Source organism: Myotis lucifugus, unplaced genomic scaffold (genome assembly GCF_000147115.1).
Source record: "Myotis lucifugus unplaced genomic scaffold, Myoluc2.0 scaffold_43, whole genome shotgun sequence".
NCBI lineage: Eukaryota > Metazoa > Chordata > Mammalia > Chiroptera > Vespertilionidae > Myotis > Myotis lucifugus.
In genome coordinates, this window is record NW_005871091.1 from 339,276 (window position 1) to 355,198 (window position 15,923).

Here is a 15,923-nt window from a genome sequence, read left to right on the forward strand (position 1 = left end):
TTCATATGCTTGTAGAATGAAGTGTTTATTAACTATGTAAAGCATTTCCCCACCTTCATTGAAGGTTTCTTGAAGAAAGGGCTGACAACTTCTACTTCTCCATTTCTCTTAGGGGTCTATGGTATATGGAATAATTAAACATTTGTTCATTTATTATGGTTGAATTCAGACAACAAGGAAAAGGAATTAAAATGTGCTGAATACCAGACACCATACCTTCAAGACACTATTGTATTAAACCCTAGTCTAATTTACTCTCTCTGAATGCTTTGTGATAGGTCCTATCATCTTTAGTAGAGTCAATTTCTTTATTTCTGAGGCTGTTGAAACAGAGTAACTCACCCATTTCCACACACCCTGTACCTGGTGAAACATGGATTGTCCACACATTCTATTTCCCAGTTCTACTCCATTCCTGACACTCATAACTGGCTTTCTGATTTCACAATTAACTCAAGTTCTAAAAGGCAACATTTTATGAGATCCACTATTTTTTTTTGAGCGTTCCTTTTGATTAATTTCAGGGCATAGTAGATCTAATAGAGATGAGATTGAAAGGAAAATCTTGGCGTCGCATCAATGAATACAGACCATGCCTGGAGTGGGAGGAGAAAAGGTGCTGCCTCACGGACCAAAAAAAAAAAAACAACAACGAAAAACTGGACCCAGAATGAATATAAAGACAGAGGATCTGGGGAGTGGAGGCACCATCAGGTGCCTCACTCCAAGTGCCTGTAGCTGAGTCAGAATTGTCCCTCCCAAAATGAAGCTGCTGCTGCTGCTGTGTCTGGGGTTGACGCTGGTCTGCGCACATGATGAAGGAAACCCTGCTGTTGTGACAAGCAACTTCGATATATCAAAGGTAGAGTTGGGAGCATAGGGTCTTCTGACTTTGGAGGTGGCTTGGGGGAATTCTGAAGCAAGTGGACCCTAATGAAGGCCAAGAGATTTTTGACATGTTAGGCAAAGGAGGTGGGTTTCTGACCTTGGACTAAGAGGATTCGTACCATGTGGAAAGGTGATAACACCTGGAGACCTCCATTCTCATTGGAGGACAGTGGAAAGAGCCTTTCATGTGGAGTCAATTGTCCTGGGTTCTAATTCCATCTCCATATCACCACTGTGAGTCCAGGCCCATGAGCCAGAGTTCAAGGATACAGATGTTTATGTGGTGTCTCCCTCTTCTTTACTAACACAATACTTTACTGATTTATTGCAGATTTCAGGGGGGTGGTATACCATTCTCTTGGCCTCAGATGACAAAGAAAGGATAGAAGAAAATAGTGTCATGAGGAGTTTTATGGAATCCATCCAAGCCTGGGACGACAACTCTTTGACACTGAAATTTCATGTAAAGTAAGTGTAGCCTTTTTCACTTGGGAAAGGGAAAACAGAAGCCTGAGTAGGTCTTGGACCATTAAACACATACACACACACACACACACACACACATGCACATATACACAACATTGTGGGCCTGTATTCAAAACCAGAGTCACACATTTAGCACTGATGAAGGAATTTGCCTGTTTTCTAGATTCAGAGATAATAATTGGTGACAGGAATAAATTTAAATGGGAGTAGAGGAGTTCAGAGATTGAGGAGTATCAGAATCATAAGAAGGGTGGCAATATAGCATAGCTTAGGTGCATAGGATTGGGGGTCAACAGCTTAGCTATTTCTTGAAATGATCTTTCAGTAGTTGTGTGGCCAAGAAGTATTATCTCTTTCCACCCCAATTTTCCATTGGGTAAAAGAGAATGATAATAATTCTCTTTCATGGATTTCTTTTTTGTGAAACAATGTTTATTGAGCACTTAACTGAGAGGCTGGCACATCTGAGAACTCAACAGATTATCTAGGCAAGTAGCTATGGTAATAATAATAATAATAGTGTGAAGTGGTGGTAGAGTAATAGTGACATCAGTAGTATACTCATTTTTAAAGTAGCAAATACAGTGGGGCCTTGACTTACGAGTTTAATTTGTTCCGTGACAGAGCTCGTAACTCAAATTACTTGTATGTCAAATCACTGTGACGTTCGCTGCGCCAACTAGCGGCGGGGTATCTGAAGCTGGCTCATACGGAACCCGAATTTTAGCGCGCAACTCAAAGCAAAAAATCGGCCGAGAGATGGCTCGTATCTCAAAAAAACTCGTTAGTCAGGACACTCGTAAGTCAAGGCCCCACTGTAAAGTGAAATAAGGTAAATAAAAGCTGTTTCAAATTTTACCAAAAATGTTCTACAGTTAATTGGAATCAGACACTCAAGTAGCAGGTGGAGTGTGAGGGAGCCAGACCCATCAATATCTCTTGGGCAACAGCTCATTCTATTTTACAGGGTCAATGGAGAGTGCACTGAAATTTCTTTGTTTTGTACCCAAGCAAATGAGAATGGTGTATATAATGTTATCTGTAAGTACACAAAAATGTCTTTGTAAATTCTACTTCCAACTGTAAGAAATTGACTAAACCCCCACATTCGTAGGGTCTTCATCAATTCCTGATCAATGCATATTTAGATAATGCAAATGGGGCCATCTAATAGACAATATCCTCAATTTGGGAACACTTTGTGTGTAAAAGCCAATATCTAGCACACAATACCATCAGAATACGATGGCAATTTGGTCATTTGTACCACCTGCAACAAAAGAAAGTGGGCAAAAACAAACAAATGAACAAAACACATACAGCTACTCATTCTCTGCCCACTTTCTGATTGTTTCTGGTGTCCATTGCCACAGCACATTGCCCACATAGAGTATTGGGTATATTATCCAGTGGGCTTATAGACAGAACAGAGACACATAGTTGACAGAGATGGCTGAGGGAGAAATGAGAACCTCAGGGAGGATGTTAGAGAGGAAGTGGCTGCTGTGGCTGAATTTTTCGACCACTAGTGGTCAATGACAAGCGGTGGAATTTCTCCTAGTAGTCGATTCTACTCTTAGAAGTTGCCATATGAAGCTCGGAGAGATACCAATGAAAGGCCTTAGATATCACTCTCTATCTCTTCCAGGATATGCACTTGAATTTGCTCTGTGTAAGAGAATAGGTAGAGTTTAACTTGTTTCCCATGGACCAAAGAAGTTCTGAGCTGTGTTCTGTTTTCTCTACAGATGCTGGATTTGTTACCTTTCGCATAATTGAGGTGGTCTATAATGACTATATTATTTTTCATCTCATTAATTTCAACAATAAGCAAACATTTGAGATGCTGATACTCTTAGGTAGAGTATATTTATTCTCATTTTGGGGTGGGGAGACTGGGGGAGAAAGGAAACCTGAACAAAGTAGTCCTCCCAATCTTATCCTGGGATTTCTTTCCTCCTCTGAAGAGTGGTGCTCTCTTGGGTAATCCCTCAGGCTCACTGAGAGGAAGATAATGAAATTTTCATCATGCCAAAAGGATATCCTAAAAATGTCAAATTCAAGATAGGTTATATAGTCCGCCCCTAACTTCTGCCTAAGCACCAGTTGGTGCCATCCATCTGCCCCTCCATTTCCCCCAGAGCCTCAATGACCAAGACACAAGACACAGCAGTTATTGTCACTCTTCCCATAGCCCGACAACCAGATGTGAGCCCAAAACTCAAGGAAAGGTTTGAGGAACTTTGCAAAAAATATCAAATTGCTGAGGAAAACATACTGGATGCAACCAAAGTTGGTAAGTTTAGTTATTTCTGGTTTTCTCTTCCTAAATTCCCATGTTACTGGGTGGAGAGATGCAAGAGAAGGTAACACCTCCAATCAGTCCCCTCTGTCTTGACCTGGGAAATCATTTGATCTCTTGCTGAGAAATAAATGGGTTGGTGTTTGACTGTGCTCTGCTCTGTCTCTGCAGATCTCTGTCTCCAGGCCCGAGGGAGCCATGAGGCCCAGGATTCCAGGTTGGTGATGTCTGATGGAGAAGGGTTAGCCCAGGGACCATTGTCTTCCAACACCATTAGGGGTTTGTGTCCAAAGATAGCCCTAGTTTTGCTCCTTGGGTAGAGCATCAGCTTGAGAATTGAAGGGTCCCAGGTTTGATTCCAGTCAAAGGCATGTACCTCAGTTACAGGCTTGATCCCGGGCCCTGGTTGCAGTGAGTGGGAAGGCAACCAATCAATGTATGCCTCTCACATCGATGCTTCTCTCTCTATGTCTCTCTCTAAAATTCAATGGAAAAATATCCTCAGAAACCAGTCTAGGGTCCTTCACTGAGGATTTAAAAAAAAGGATTATAATACAAATAATTAGGTAAGAAGGTTTGTGGAATGAGCTTGAAATGTGGAATTGGGGGTCCTGGGTTCAGAACCCACTCATTCCATGAGCTGTAGAGCAAATGACCTAAGCAATTAAAAGGAAAACAATGACATGTACCTTGCAGAGTTACTGTGTGGATACCCTGCTGGTGAAAAGGTCTCAGTAATTGATAAAGTCCTAAAAATCATTATGACTTGAAATTTGAAATAGGAAAAGAATAGTAGGCTGTGAGTATGGAAGTCAAATGCATTTCTGTCTTTTGTCCATCTTCCAAGGCCAAAACGTGTGGCCCAATCTTTGGTAATAATGTTTTCCTTTTATCTCTGCACATCCTTAACTTCTGATTTGTAAATAGAGCTGTCTGACCTTCCAGTTGCCTTTTACCTGGAAAACAGGCTCTATATTTGCTCATCTGCTTCCTACTTTAGCTTTATTGTGGGGCTTTATTCAGATAATACATGGGAATTTCTTAGCAACTATGGCCTGCATAAAGTCAGCATTTAATTCAAGGTAGCTATGGTTTTTGCCATCCTTTCTGAATTTAGCAAAAATCCCTCAAAACATTTAATGCTGACAATGGCAGAAACCAGCCTAGGGTCCTTAATGGATTATTTCTCTCTCTTTCTCATAGACTCAGCTCAGGAAAGGTTAAGCAATAGAAAAACAACAACAACCAGCCATTGATTCAATGACTTCCTTCCCCCTATTCTGGAAAGAAACATAGGCTGCAGTACAGACTGATATCTATTTCCTCACCATTTTTCTCTGTAATAAAAATTCTCTTTGTCTTCAATTCAACACAGGAAGAGCTTAATGAGTTTCTGTGTTGTCTCTCATCTGCTTGTTTAGTGCTGAGTGAATGCTTCCTCACCTGGGCTCCAGGATCTTCATTCCATGGTCCCTGTGTCAGCCTGTGACAAGGTCTGCAACCTGATCTCCATCACTATCATCCAAGAAGGCCTTATCTCTGAATCTAAAGGATCTTCTCTAATTGTCTAGACAGACTCAACAATTCACCAAGAATCAAAGGTTTCCTCCAAATTTCTGACTCTGTTTGCCATACCCAGCACTCTACCATGAATAAGACATCCTGAACCTGATCAATAAATGATTAGTCGTGAAGTCATGTGATTGTCTTTGTGTGTGAAAGAGACATGGGGTTGATGGCAAGGGAATGAGGGGACTTCATGGCCCTGTACCCATAATGGTCCTCTAGCTTCTCAGAATCTTCCTGAATTTCAGGATTCTCCCTCCCCAGCAGTCAGTCTCTGCCCCGGTGATGCTGCTTGCCTTTCGATTGGCCTATTTCTTAGTGATCTGATAAAACAAACTGTGAGACTTGGCCTACAATTTGCCCTGATCCTAGAATTCTCTTTCTCAAGGGAGTACTGAGAGACAGTTGCTACTGAGGCTGATCTGGGCTCACCAAGTTTCAGGACAAACCTCCACATCCCAGCCTCCCTACATCATCCATTCTATACACAGTCGGCATCCTTTCATGCTCTCAGAAAACCTCCTTCAACCCGAGCTGTTATCTACTGTGAGCATGTTAAGTGCGGTGCTATGAAATGTGAGCAATAGAGATCTTTAGCCATCTGTACTTGGTACAGTCAAGAATCACTAAGGAGTGTAACGGTCTTAACCTCTTTTGGGGGGATCTTATGGGATTTGGAGAAAGGAAAGTTAAGGTTCTTCCTCCATCTATAATACTTTTCTTACATCCAATGATAAAAACAGTGTCAAAATTGCATGTTAGTGCTGGAACAGAGCAACATGAAGGTGGGTTGTCATTCACGAAGTATATCTCAGTCATTATGGTCATAAGCTTAATGACAGGTAGGCCCAGTTGTTCTGTTGGACATAAACAATCTCATAAAACATCAACATCAGACAAGGTCACTCTGAAATCATTAAAGCCAGATTATCGTGCAATCCAAAAACATATCTGTCTCTCAACTAAAATGAGTGACTGCTGCTTCTTTATCAAGTACCTGTATAGCTTTATATTCATGCTTATCTTCATTTCCTATAGATAAGATTTATGGATGTACTCAATCATAGATTTACCGCTGACTTCTGACAACCCCTAACCTATAGCTTCCTTAGATCTCCCCCAAATCCTGTAGTAGATTCTTTCTAACATGCTCTGACTGAGTCACCCACGGTTCCTCATGGTGAGCATACTGCATAGCTGCAATAAACCCAAACTTTTCAACTACAAGTATGTCCCTGGTGGTCTTTTATGACGAGTATTAACCTTTCTAGGACAAGACCCTGGGTTCACTCCATGCATGTGCCCCCTGAAATTCTGGGAAGCACCAAATTGAATCACAAACTCAGGACCTGGTTTAATGCTTTGCATTCTTTGGGGCTAGGACACAGGGTGCCACCAAGGATTTTGGCCTAAGCAGGGGGAAGACGGGATTGCCATTTAATCCAATCAAGTGGAGGAACCAGCTTAGTAGGAAATGATAAATATTTCTGTTTGAACATTCATTAGTATATCTAGCTAGGCTGATTTTAAAAATAATGAGAGAGAGACCCAATAGTAATCTAGTATGGTTTAATGAAGATAGAATTCATTTGACTATCCCAAGCACAACCAGAAGAGAGCATTCCAAGTTGGCAACTCCATTCCACACAGTCATTCAGGAACCCAGTTCTTTCTAGCCGGTTTCTCATGTCACCCTAGGGCATTGTCCTCATGTGTGGCCAAAGCTGAGTTTCAAGAAGTAAGGGATCAGAGGATGTGGTGGAAGCATGGTCTTATTTTTTTTTTAATTAAATCTTTATCGTTCAGATCATTACATTTGTTCCTCTTTTTTCCCCCCATAACTCCCCTCCACCCAGTTCCCACCCCACCCTCTGCCCTCACTCCCCACCCACTCTCCTCATCCATAGGTATACGATTTTTGTCCAGTCTCTTCCCGCATCCCCCACACTCCTTCCCCCCCCCAAGAACAGTCAGTCCATTCCCTTTCTATGTCCCTGATTCTATTATAATCACCAGTTCATTCTGTTCATCAGATTGTTTATTCACTTGATTTTTAGATTCATTTGTTGATAGATGTGTATTTGTTGTTCATAATTTGTATCTTTACCTTTTTCTTCTTCTTCCTCTTCTGAAAGGATACCTTTCAGCATTTCATATAATACTGGTTTGGTGGTGATGAAGTCCTTTAGCTTTTCCTTATCTGTGAAGCTCTTTATCTGACCTTCAATTCTGAATGATAGCTTTGCTGGATAAAGTAATCTTGGTTGTAGGTTCTTGGCATTCATCACTTTGAATATTTCTTGCCACTCCCTTCTGGCCTGCAAAGTTTCTGTTGAGAAATCAGCTGACAGTTGTATGAGTACTCCCTTGTAGGTAACTGAGTTTCTTTCTCTTGCTGCTTTTAGGATACTCTCTTTGTCTTTTGCTCTTGGCATTTTAATTATGATGTGTCTTGGTGTGGTCCTCTTTGGATTCCTTTTGTTTGGCGTTCTCTGCGCTTCCTGGACTTGTAAGTCTATTTCTTTCACCAGGTAGGGGAAGTTTTCTGTCATGATTTCTTCAAATAGGTTTTCAATATCTTGCTCTCTCTCTTCTTCTGGCACCCCTATAATTCAGATGTTGGTACGCTTGAAGCTGTGCCAGAGGCTCCTTACACTATCTTCGTATTTTTGGATTCTTTTTTCATTTTGTTTTTCCGATTGGGTGTTTTTTGCTTCTTCGTATTTCAAATCGTTGACTTGATTCTTGCGATCCTCTAGTCTGTTGTTGGGAGTCTGTATAATATCCTCCATTTCAGTCAGTGTATGCTTAATTTCTAATTGGTCCTTTATCATAACCTCGAGGGTATGACTAGATTTCTTGAGGATCTCACTACATTTGTCAGCAGTCTCACCAGTCTTTTTGAGGGTCTTACCAAATTTATCAACGGCTTCTAGAATGTTCTTGAAAAACCTTAAAAGTGTGGTTTTGAACTCTATACCCAGTAGTTTGCTTTCCTCCATTTCTGTCATTTGTGTCCTGTTTCTTTGTCTCCACATTTTTTATGCTTCCCTGTGTTGGTAGAGTGGCTTTGTGTGCTAGGTGTCCTATAGGGCCCAGTGGCTCAGCCTCCCCAATTACCTGAGGTGGACACTCTTGGTGCACCCCTTTGTGGGCTTTGTGCACAGTCTTGTTGTAGTTAAGCCTTGATTGTTGTAGGTAACACTGGGAGGGATTGACTTCCAGGCCAATTGGCTGTGAGAATCAGCTGTGTCTGCAGTGGAAGAACTTCTATGCTGGAGACACTCCAAGACTTGCTTCATTGGGCTTTGGTGCTCACTGAGTCTGCCTCCTGAGTGTGTCCTTTATGGATCTGAGGAGCTGCAAACTGGATGGTCCCACTCTGACCACTGGGCACAATGGCTTCTGGATCTCTAGGGAGGTGCTAATCTAGCCTCTGCCTGAGGCTATCCAGAAAAGCCTCCATGCAAGGCTTGGGCAGGGCGGGTCCCCCGGGATCAACAGGGTGGGGCTAGCAGTTATGGCTGCCCTCAGAAGCCCCGCTTTCTCAGTGTCCTGGCAATCACTGCTAGCACCTCCAAGAGAAAGCTGCCCTCAAGTTCCGACGGATGCCAGACAGTCCTGCTTCTCCCGTATGAGTCTGAGTCCCCAGAGATTCTCCTGGAACTGCAGCTCAGAGCCTGAGACTCCCTCCAGATTGAAAAAGGCAACCGCACCCTCAGCGGCCAGCTCACTCCGTGTGTGCCTCTGTACCTCTGTACTTTACTTCCAGACCACAGCTCCTCTGAGTCTCGGTATGCTTTTCTCTTTCCTTCTAGTTGTAGAATTTCCACTCAGCCAGCCTTGCTGTGGTTCTGGATGATGTCTGTTCCATCTTTTAGTTGCATTTTTGAAGTGGTTGTGCGAGGCAGCAAACTCCAGTGTTTACCTATGCCGCCATCTTGGTTTTCTCCCATCTGAAGCATGGTTTTATGTCCACGGTCCTCTGAGCCTTGGTGCTGGGAGGTTATCCCTTTTCCATATCCCCTACCGGAACACCCACCTTCTGCTTGTGCAGGCTCAGAGAGATTATTTTGAAGATTAAGGAGTCACATGGTTTTGCTATAGGCCAGAACTAAATTCCTTTTAGCAGTGCAAATTCCTAAAAAACTTAGCAGACTTCAGGTACATTCATCGCTTGACTTCTCTGTGTACAGATAACCAGGAACCAAAATTTTTACTAGTTATAAAGTTAGGCCCCCAAACTTGTATTTTCTAAATTGACCTTTATGCCCTACCTACCTCATCTGCTTTTCTTAACTTAATGGAGGCCATCTAAAACAATGGCTTTGGGTGGAATGGGCCTTTAACCCCTTCTTTGCCAGGAGGCATGCAACCTTTCAAGGCAGCAGCATTATCTCCTCTGAGACTAGACTTCCACTTCACAGCCACTATCTGCAACTGCCTCACTTTGGGGTAAGACACCCTCATTCAACTTGGAAGCAGGCTTCAGGCAGAGGGGCATACCTTAGCAAAGCTGTGCTATCTCTTCTCTCTACTTGCAGCCTAACTGGCTTTAGCACGTGCCCTACCCTCTCATAACTTTTGCTGAAAGCTTCAGGAAGTCATGGACACAGTACCAGTATTCCAACATCCTGAATCTTTCCTTCTGCTTCTCCAGGTTCTACCGCCTGTGTCAGCACACTGTCTCTTTCCCAAGGTACAGCAGACAACCATGTGACCTAATGTTTTTCCAGCATGGAATGACACTTCCCAGCTTCCAGGCTGTGATAGCTTTATCTGTGATGCCCAACACTGGCCTTCCTCCAGTAAACTAGCCACATATTTTAGGTTCCCTCAATCGCTTTAGCTAGTAAGTCTCTACCATATCCCATATTCTTGTGAATGAGCATTGGTTAATCAAACTCATGAGAAAGCCAGACATTTCATTTGTTCATGAAGATCTAGGTCCAGTAATGGGCCTCTGAAACGTACAGCAATTTATGCCTTATAAAAATCAAATCCTGGAGATACTTACTGCTAGCTTCCCTAAATATATTAAGAATATAAAGCTCATTCCATTTTGGGATGAATGAGCCTTCCAATTCTGTACAGGCACCCTGTTAACGTAATAGTACCCTGGTTGGTCAAATTTGCTTTGAGCATTCTCATTGACATTGACACATCAGGACTTTAAAAACATTGATTTCTCCTGGGTATGTAACATTTGGTCTTAAAGCCATAAACAGTAATGGCTTTTCCTTGGGAAGAACATCCTCCCCAGTGGCCATAATGCCCCTAATAAATAAATGTGTGCATTATTAAAAGTGGAGAGCATTACGACTCTCTAGCCATCTCCCTTTGAACCTGATTGCACTATGTCAGTGTCACTGATAGGTGGATTTCCTAACAGATTTCATTATCAGCAACATGAATGTGAATTTTCTTTAGCAATTTAAAGGGAATGTACTAGATCTATATTAGCATTGTTATATCTCAAAAACTAATAGTTGTAGAATAGATATGTACAGTATGACATCACTCACATAAATCATAAATAAGACTCGGAATAGTGCCATATATTACTTATGGATTTCTGTATGTGTGAGAATGCAGTGCTCCTCAGAATGTGCATCCAAATCACCTGGGGAATCTTGATAAATGGCAAGCTCTGCCTTAGCAGGTCTTGGTGGGCCTGAGATTCTGCATTCTAACAAGCTCCCAGGGATGCCAATGCTGTGCCACCTTGGGAGAGGGTGACACAGGTAAAGGGAAACTGTCCTTCTAATCTTCTTCAGTGCATCAATGTCCTGAATTGTTTTGCTTCACGTGGTTGCTGAACCTCTGAGCTGTACTTCTGGACTCCGATGAAGGTATCCTCACCCATGAGTGGTTGTTAAAATAGGTGTTTATACGGGGACATGATGGCTGGCACCTCCTATTCCACTGTGTTGCTCATGTCAACGCAAATCAGTGATCATTTTAACTAAAAGACACACAGAGAGAAAGACGTTGACTTTTCAAACCTATATTTTCATTTTATAGAAGATCTAATAAAATCAGGGGTCAAATGAAAGTTATGGTGGAATCAGCCAGCAATAGGAGCTATGCTACTGCTTCTTGGTGCACTTTGTGCATTGGGGGTTTTCCACCATGACATTTAATGCTAAGTTGTTTTTTCATTAGTTCCGTATCACCCTTACTCTCACCACACTGTCCTCAACGCATTCTTACGGTCTGAAAGCAAATTGGTTCACGAAAGGGAAATAAACCTCTGCAAAGAGCACCACAGAATAATATCCCCAATGTAGGCAGGTGTGAATTAGGATTACTCAGTAGATCATATAGGCCACACTTCCTTCAAGAGTTAACTCTGCCAGTGTATCAGAAATACAGTGAGGACACTCTATTTTTGGCATACAGCTGGACAGGAGAAATGAGTCCTGTACTAGTTTCCTGTTAGTGCTGCAACAAATCACCACAAACTTAGTAAGTTGAAACAGTGAAAGTTTACTATACGACAGTTTTGGAAGTCAGAAGTCTGATATATAGCACACTGGACCAAAGCCATATGAGCCCCATGTCTGTCAATGTATTCAGATCATCTTCTATGTCCTTTCTTAGAGTTTTGAAATTCTCTCCTTGGTTGTCTTCTTCTGTATTCTTGGTTGTTAATTCCTACATACTTTCACCAGTCTGCTTGTTTGTTTTATAGTATACTAGAGGCCCAGTGCACGGATTCGTGCACCAGTTGGGTCCCTTGGCCTGGCCTGCAGGGATCAGGCCAAAACTGGCTCTCTGATAGCCGCCACGGGGTCCCAGATAGCGAGAGGGCGCAGGCCAGGCCTAGGGACCCCACGGGTGCATGACTGGAGCCGGGGAGGGACCTCGGGAGGGCTCCAGGGCATGTCTGGCCCATCTCACCCAGTCCTGATCAGCTGGACCCCAGCAGCAAGGTAACCTACCAGTCAGAGCATCTAGCCCCTGGAGGTGAATATCATAGCGACTGGTTGGACAGTCGAATGAGCTGTTGGACACTTAGCATATTAGGCTTTTATTATATAGGAATATTTTTATATTTAGAATTAGCCAGTTGGACTTGGTTTAGATTATCCCAATTTTGTTGGCAATATCCAAAGTATCATAGTCAGGAGACAGTCAAACATATGACTCTTCTCTCCATCATTCCTGATCAGGGTGTTGAATTTGGACACTCAATGTCCTAGAGCGTCTTCACAGCCTGTTTGACCTGATGTTGTTGGCCTTGACATCCACAAAGAACAAAAGTGTATTGTTGTCTTCTATCTTCTTCATGGCTGAGTCAGTAGTCAGGGCGAACTTGATGATAGCATAGTGGTCATTTTGTTTCTTCTGAGGGCGCTCTTCTGAGGATATTTAGGCTGCCTTTTGAGCAACAGTGTCTTGGCCAACAAAGGTGGGTGAGGCGCCGATCTTCTTTATTTTGGGAGTTTGGATGCCTTTCACCATTGCTTTCTTTGCCTTCAAAGACTTTCTTTGGTTTTGGGATGTGTGGGGGCTTCCTTCTTCACTTGGGCTTCATCTTCATGAAAAGGCTGTTTGTTTTCTAACAATTAGTGATTATCATAAGTTTTTGCTGGTATAGAGAAATGCTATTGGTTTTTGTAAGTTAATGCTTCTAGCAACCTTGATGAAATTTTTTATAGTTATAAAGAAATTAGTTCCAATACTTTGTGGATTCTGTTGGTTTTATAGGTATTTGGTCATATTATTGCAAATGTCAACGTATCTCTTCTAATACTTATGCTTCTTTCTCTCTTTTTTCCCCCTCCTCTTGTAATTTTAGCCAGAACCTCCTAGGATACTTAATAATGAAACCATGCGTCAAACCGGTTTGGCTCAGTGGATAGAGCGTCAGCCTGCGGACTGAAGGGTCCCGGGTTCGATTCCGGTCAGGGGCATGTACCTTGGTTGTGGGCACATCCCCAGTGGGGGGTGTGCAGGAGGCAGCTGATCGATGTTTCTCTCTCATCGATGTTTGTAGCTCTCTGTCCCTCTCCCTTCCTCTCTGTGGAAAATCAATAAAATATATTTTTAAAAAAATAATGAAACCATGTTTTCTATGCCAGATGTTGATATGGAACTATGGCCCATAGGCCAAATCCTGCCCTCTGCCTGTTTTTGTATTGCCTGTGAGTCAAGATATTTGCAATCAATGCAAAATTAGGAACAGTGTTTTCAAGCCCAATGAAGCAGATTTCCAAAAATTTTATTTCAAAAAAGAATCCATTCCTCTCACTAATAGATTTGTATTTTCAAAACAAATTATACTCAATATTTAATTTAAAATTTTATTTGAAATGTGGACACGTGTTTTCTCTATTATTCTATTAGTACCTACACAATATCTTTAATTTTGCCTCTTGACCTGCAAGACCTAAAATGTGTCCTATCCTGCCCTTTAGAGAAAATGTTTGCTGGCTCTTCTCCGTACCATGGCCTCTCCCCTGACTGCTATTTGCTATAGTTATCTGTTATGCACTGACCACCCCCCCACCCCAAATGCACAATTTTGTCCAAACAAACCCCTCAGAGTGCCTTCAATAAAATGGGCATTAAATTATCTAATCGTGGGATCCAGGAGATATTTTTAAGTTGTCCTCTTACTGTTCCCCTTGAATGACTTAAAGCTGAAAGGAGGAAATGCAGATAAATGTCAAATAAACTTCCAGAGTCAATATCAAATCAGGACACCATGATGTTATTTGGGGTTCCAAAAGCAACAATGAAGACTCCAGGTCTCCTGTCCCAGCTGAGGGGACTTTGTCATCTGAGTCTCTGGCCCCAGGACAGACTTTAGTTGGAACTGTCTGTTCCTGCCCATGAAGACACCAACGGTTGGTTGTTCTTAAAAGTTAGCTTTTCTGAAACATTGTTCTGTTGCTTACAAGACATGTATGATGGCTCTGTTTGGTGATTAGAATAATAGAAAATCGCTGGCTGACCCATTGTTAAGGAAAGACAGAGGGCTGGAGAGTCAGCTTGCTGAGGAGAGCCTGGCCAGGGCAGAAGTCCTGGGAAGCTGCACTGACAGTGAGGACCCGCATGGTAGGGTTTGGCCGGTGACACAGCCTGTGAAAGAATTCACAATTGAGAGGAGAGATTGATATAGATAGGAAGTTTATTTTACTTTCCACAAAGGGAAAGGTCCAAGTATTGCCAGTCAATACAGGGCAAGAAACAAATGATGGCCTGCTCTTTTAAGCAGAGGCTGTTGATAAGCAACAAGATAGGGAGGGGCGTTTTGGGCTGAAGTTGAGCAGACATTAGGAGCCGTGTTGAAAAGTTATTGTGTTTTGTATGTTTTACAGGAGACAATCCTGCACATGTCTAGGGAGGTGTCTTATCAGTATTTTTCCCAAGCTTTGAAACATGCTTAGAGCAAAAATTATGAAGAGTTCAAAGGGGAGAGAGGAAGGGAACTTTCTATTAACTAGAGACTCCTTGGTGTGAATTATCCTTGAGTTCTAAAAACAGCGGGAAGAGAGGCATGCAAGAATGTAGCCTTGAGAGTAGCTTATCTTGTCTTGCAGTTTGAACAGAGGGGCCGTTTGATTCAAAAGAGCGGACTATCTTGGTGTTTAATTACCAGGTGCTTCTCATAAATTGTGGAAGGCTAAAGCAAAGGGGGAATAAAAGGCCTTTTTTTTTGTCCTTACACCATTTGCCAGGATTCCCACCACCACCTTTAGTTTCCCAGCTTTCTGTTAAACCTGAATGCTTATGCACACAGATTTCCTCAGGCACCCAGGAGCAATGCTGTCTTTGAACCCTTTGTATGGAATACTCCACACTCAGATATCTGCATGGCCTGCCCCCTCACGGCATTCTGGTCCCTGTGTGTCACCTGACACAGAGGACTCCTCTGAACTCAAGCATGAAGTAGTGCCCTTTCCCTACCTCCCTTGACTGACCTCTCATACTGATTTGTTCACAGCCTGGACCAACTTGCTAGAAGTTAAGTGCAATGAAGTCAAGGAACTGATTTTGTTCACTGCAATAGTCAACACCCGAAACAGTGCTTAGCTCTACGACACAGGCACTCTGTGCTATTGATCTCATCAGTAGACTTCCCTGACCTCCACGGGACAGCCTTGTGGTCTGCTTTGACCAGTTGAAAATCCCCGTGTTATCTGCATCAGGGTTTCTGACAGCTCTCTAGGTGATTCAAAAGTGCAGCCAAAGTTGAAAAACATTCACGTAATGATAGAATGAGTTGGTGTCACCACTTATGTCTACAGTAGAATCAAAGAGCTAGAGCCATGGAGAGGGGGTGCCTGAACTGCCCTAAACAAAGTTCTGCAGATGGGGGTGATGATCACAGTTTGGCCCAGGTCCTCTGAAGAACTCCAGAGAATGGTTTAGACCCCTCCCAGGGGACCATTCCAATGCCCCCGGCTCAGGCTTGTCTTCCCTGAAGTTGGGCCTGCACCTCAAAGTGGGCATTACCTGGAGCCTGAGCCTCTATCCAGGGATGTCCGAGGGAGGCCTGGCGCCTCCTGGTGGCTGAACGCACGCATCGCAACCACCTCCTCTTGAGCACTGTATGAAAAGAGCCAGATGCCCTGAGGGTCTTTACTGAATTGGGCACTAAGAGACTACAGGCCACTTTGGGAGGCCTCTTTCAGAAAGCCTGGGGCCCACACTGGCTTCCTCAGGTTCT

General features: G+C 42.8%; 1 protein-coding gene across 1 annotated transcript; it reads left to right on the forward strand.

Moving 5' to 3' along the window:
* Positions 1-763: 763 nt before the first annotated feature.
* LOC102437985 (salivary lipocalin-like) lies at positions 764-5,332 on the forward strand. Its single transcript, XM_014455235.2, has 4 exons — positions 764-862; positions 1,220-1,356; positions 2,342-2,415; positions 5,316-5,332. Exons 1-4 carry the CDS (start codon positions 764-766, stop codon positions 5,330-5,332), a joined length of 327 nt encoding a protein of 108 aa, XP_014310721.2.
* The last annotated feature ends 10,591 nt before the right edge of the window (positions 5,333-15,923 follow it).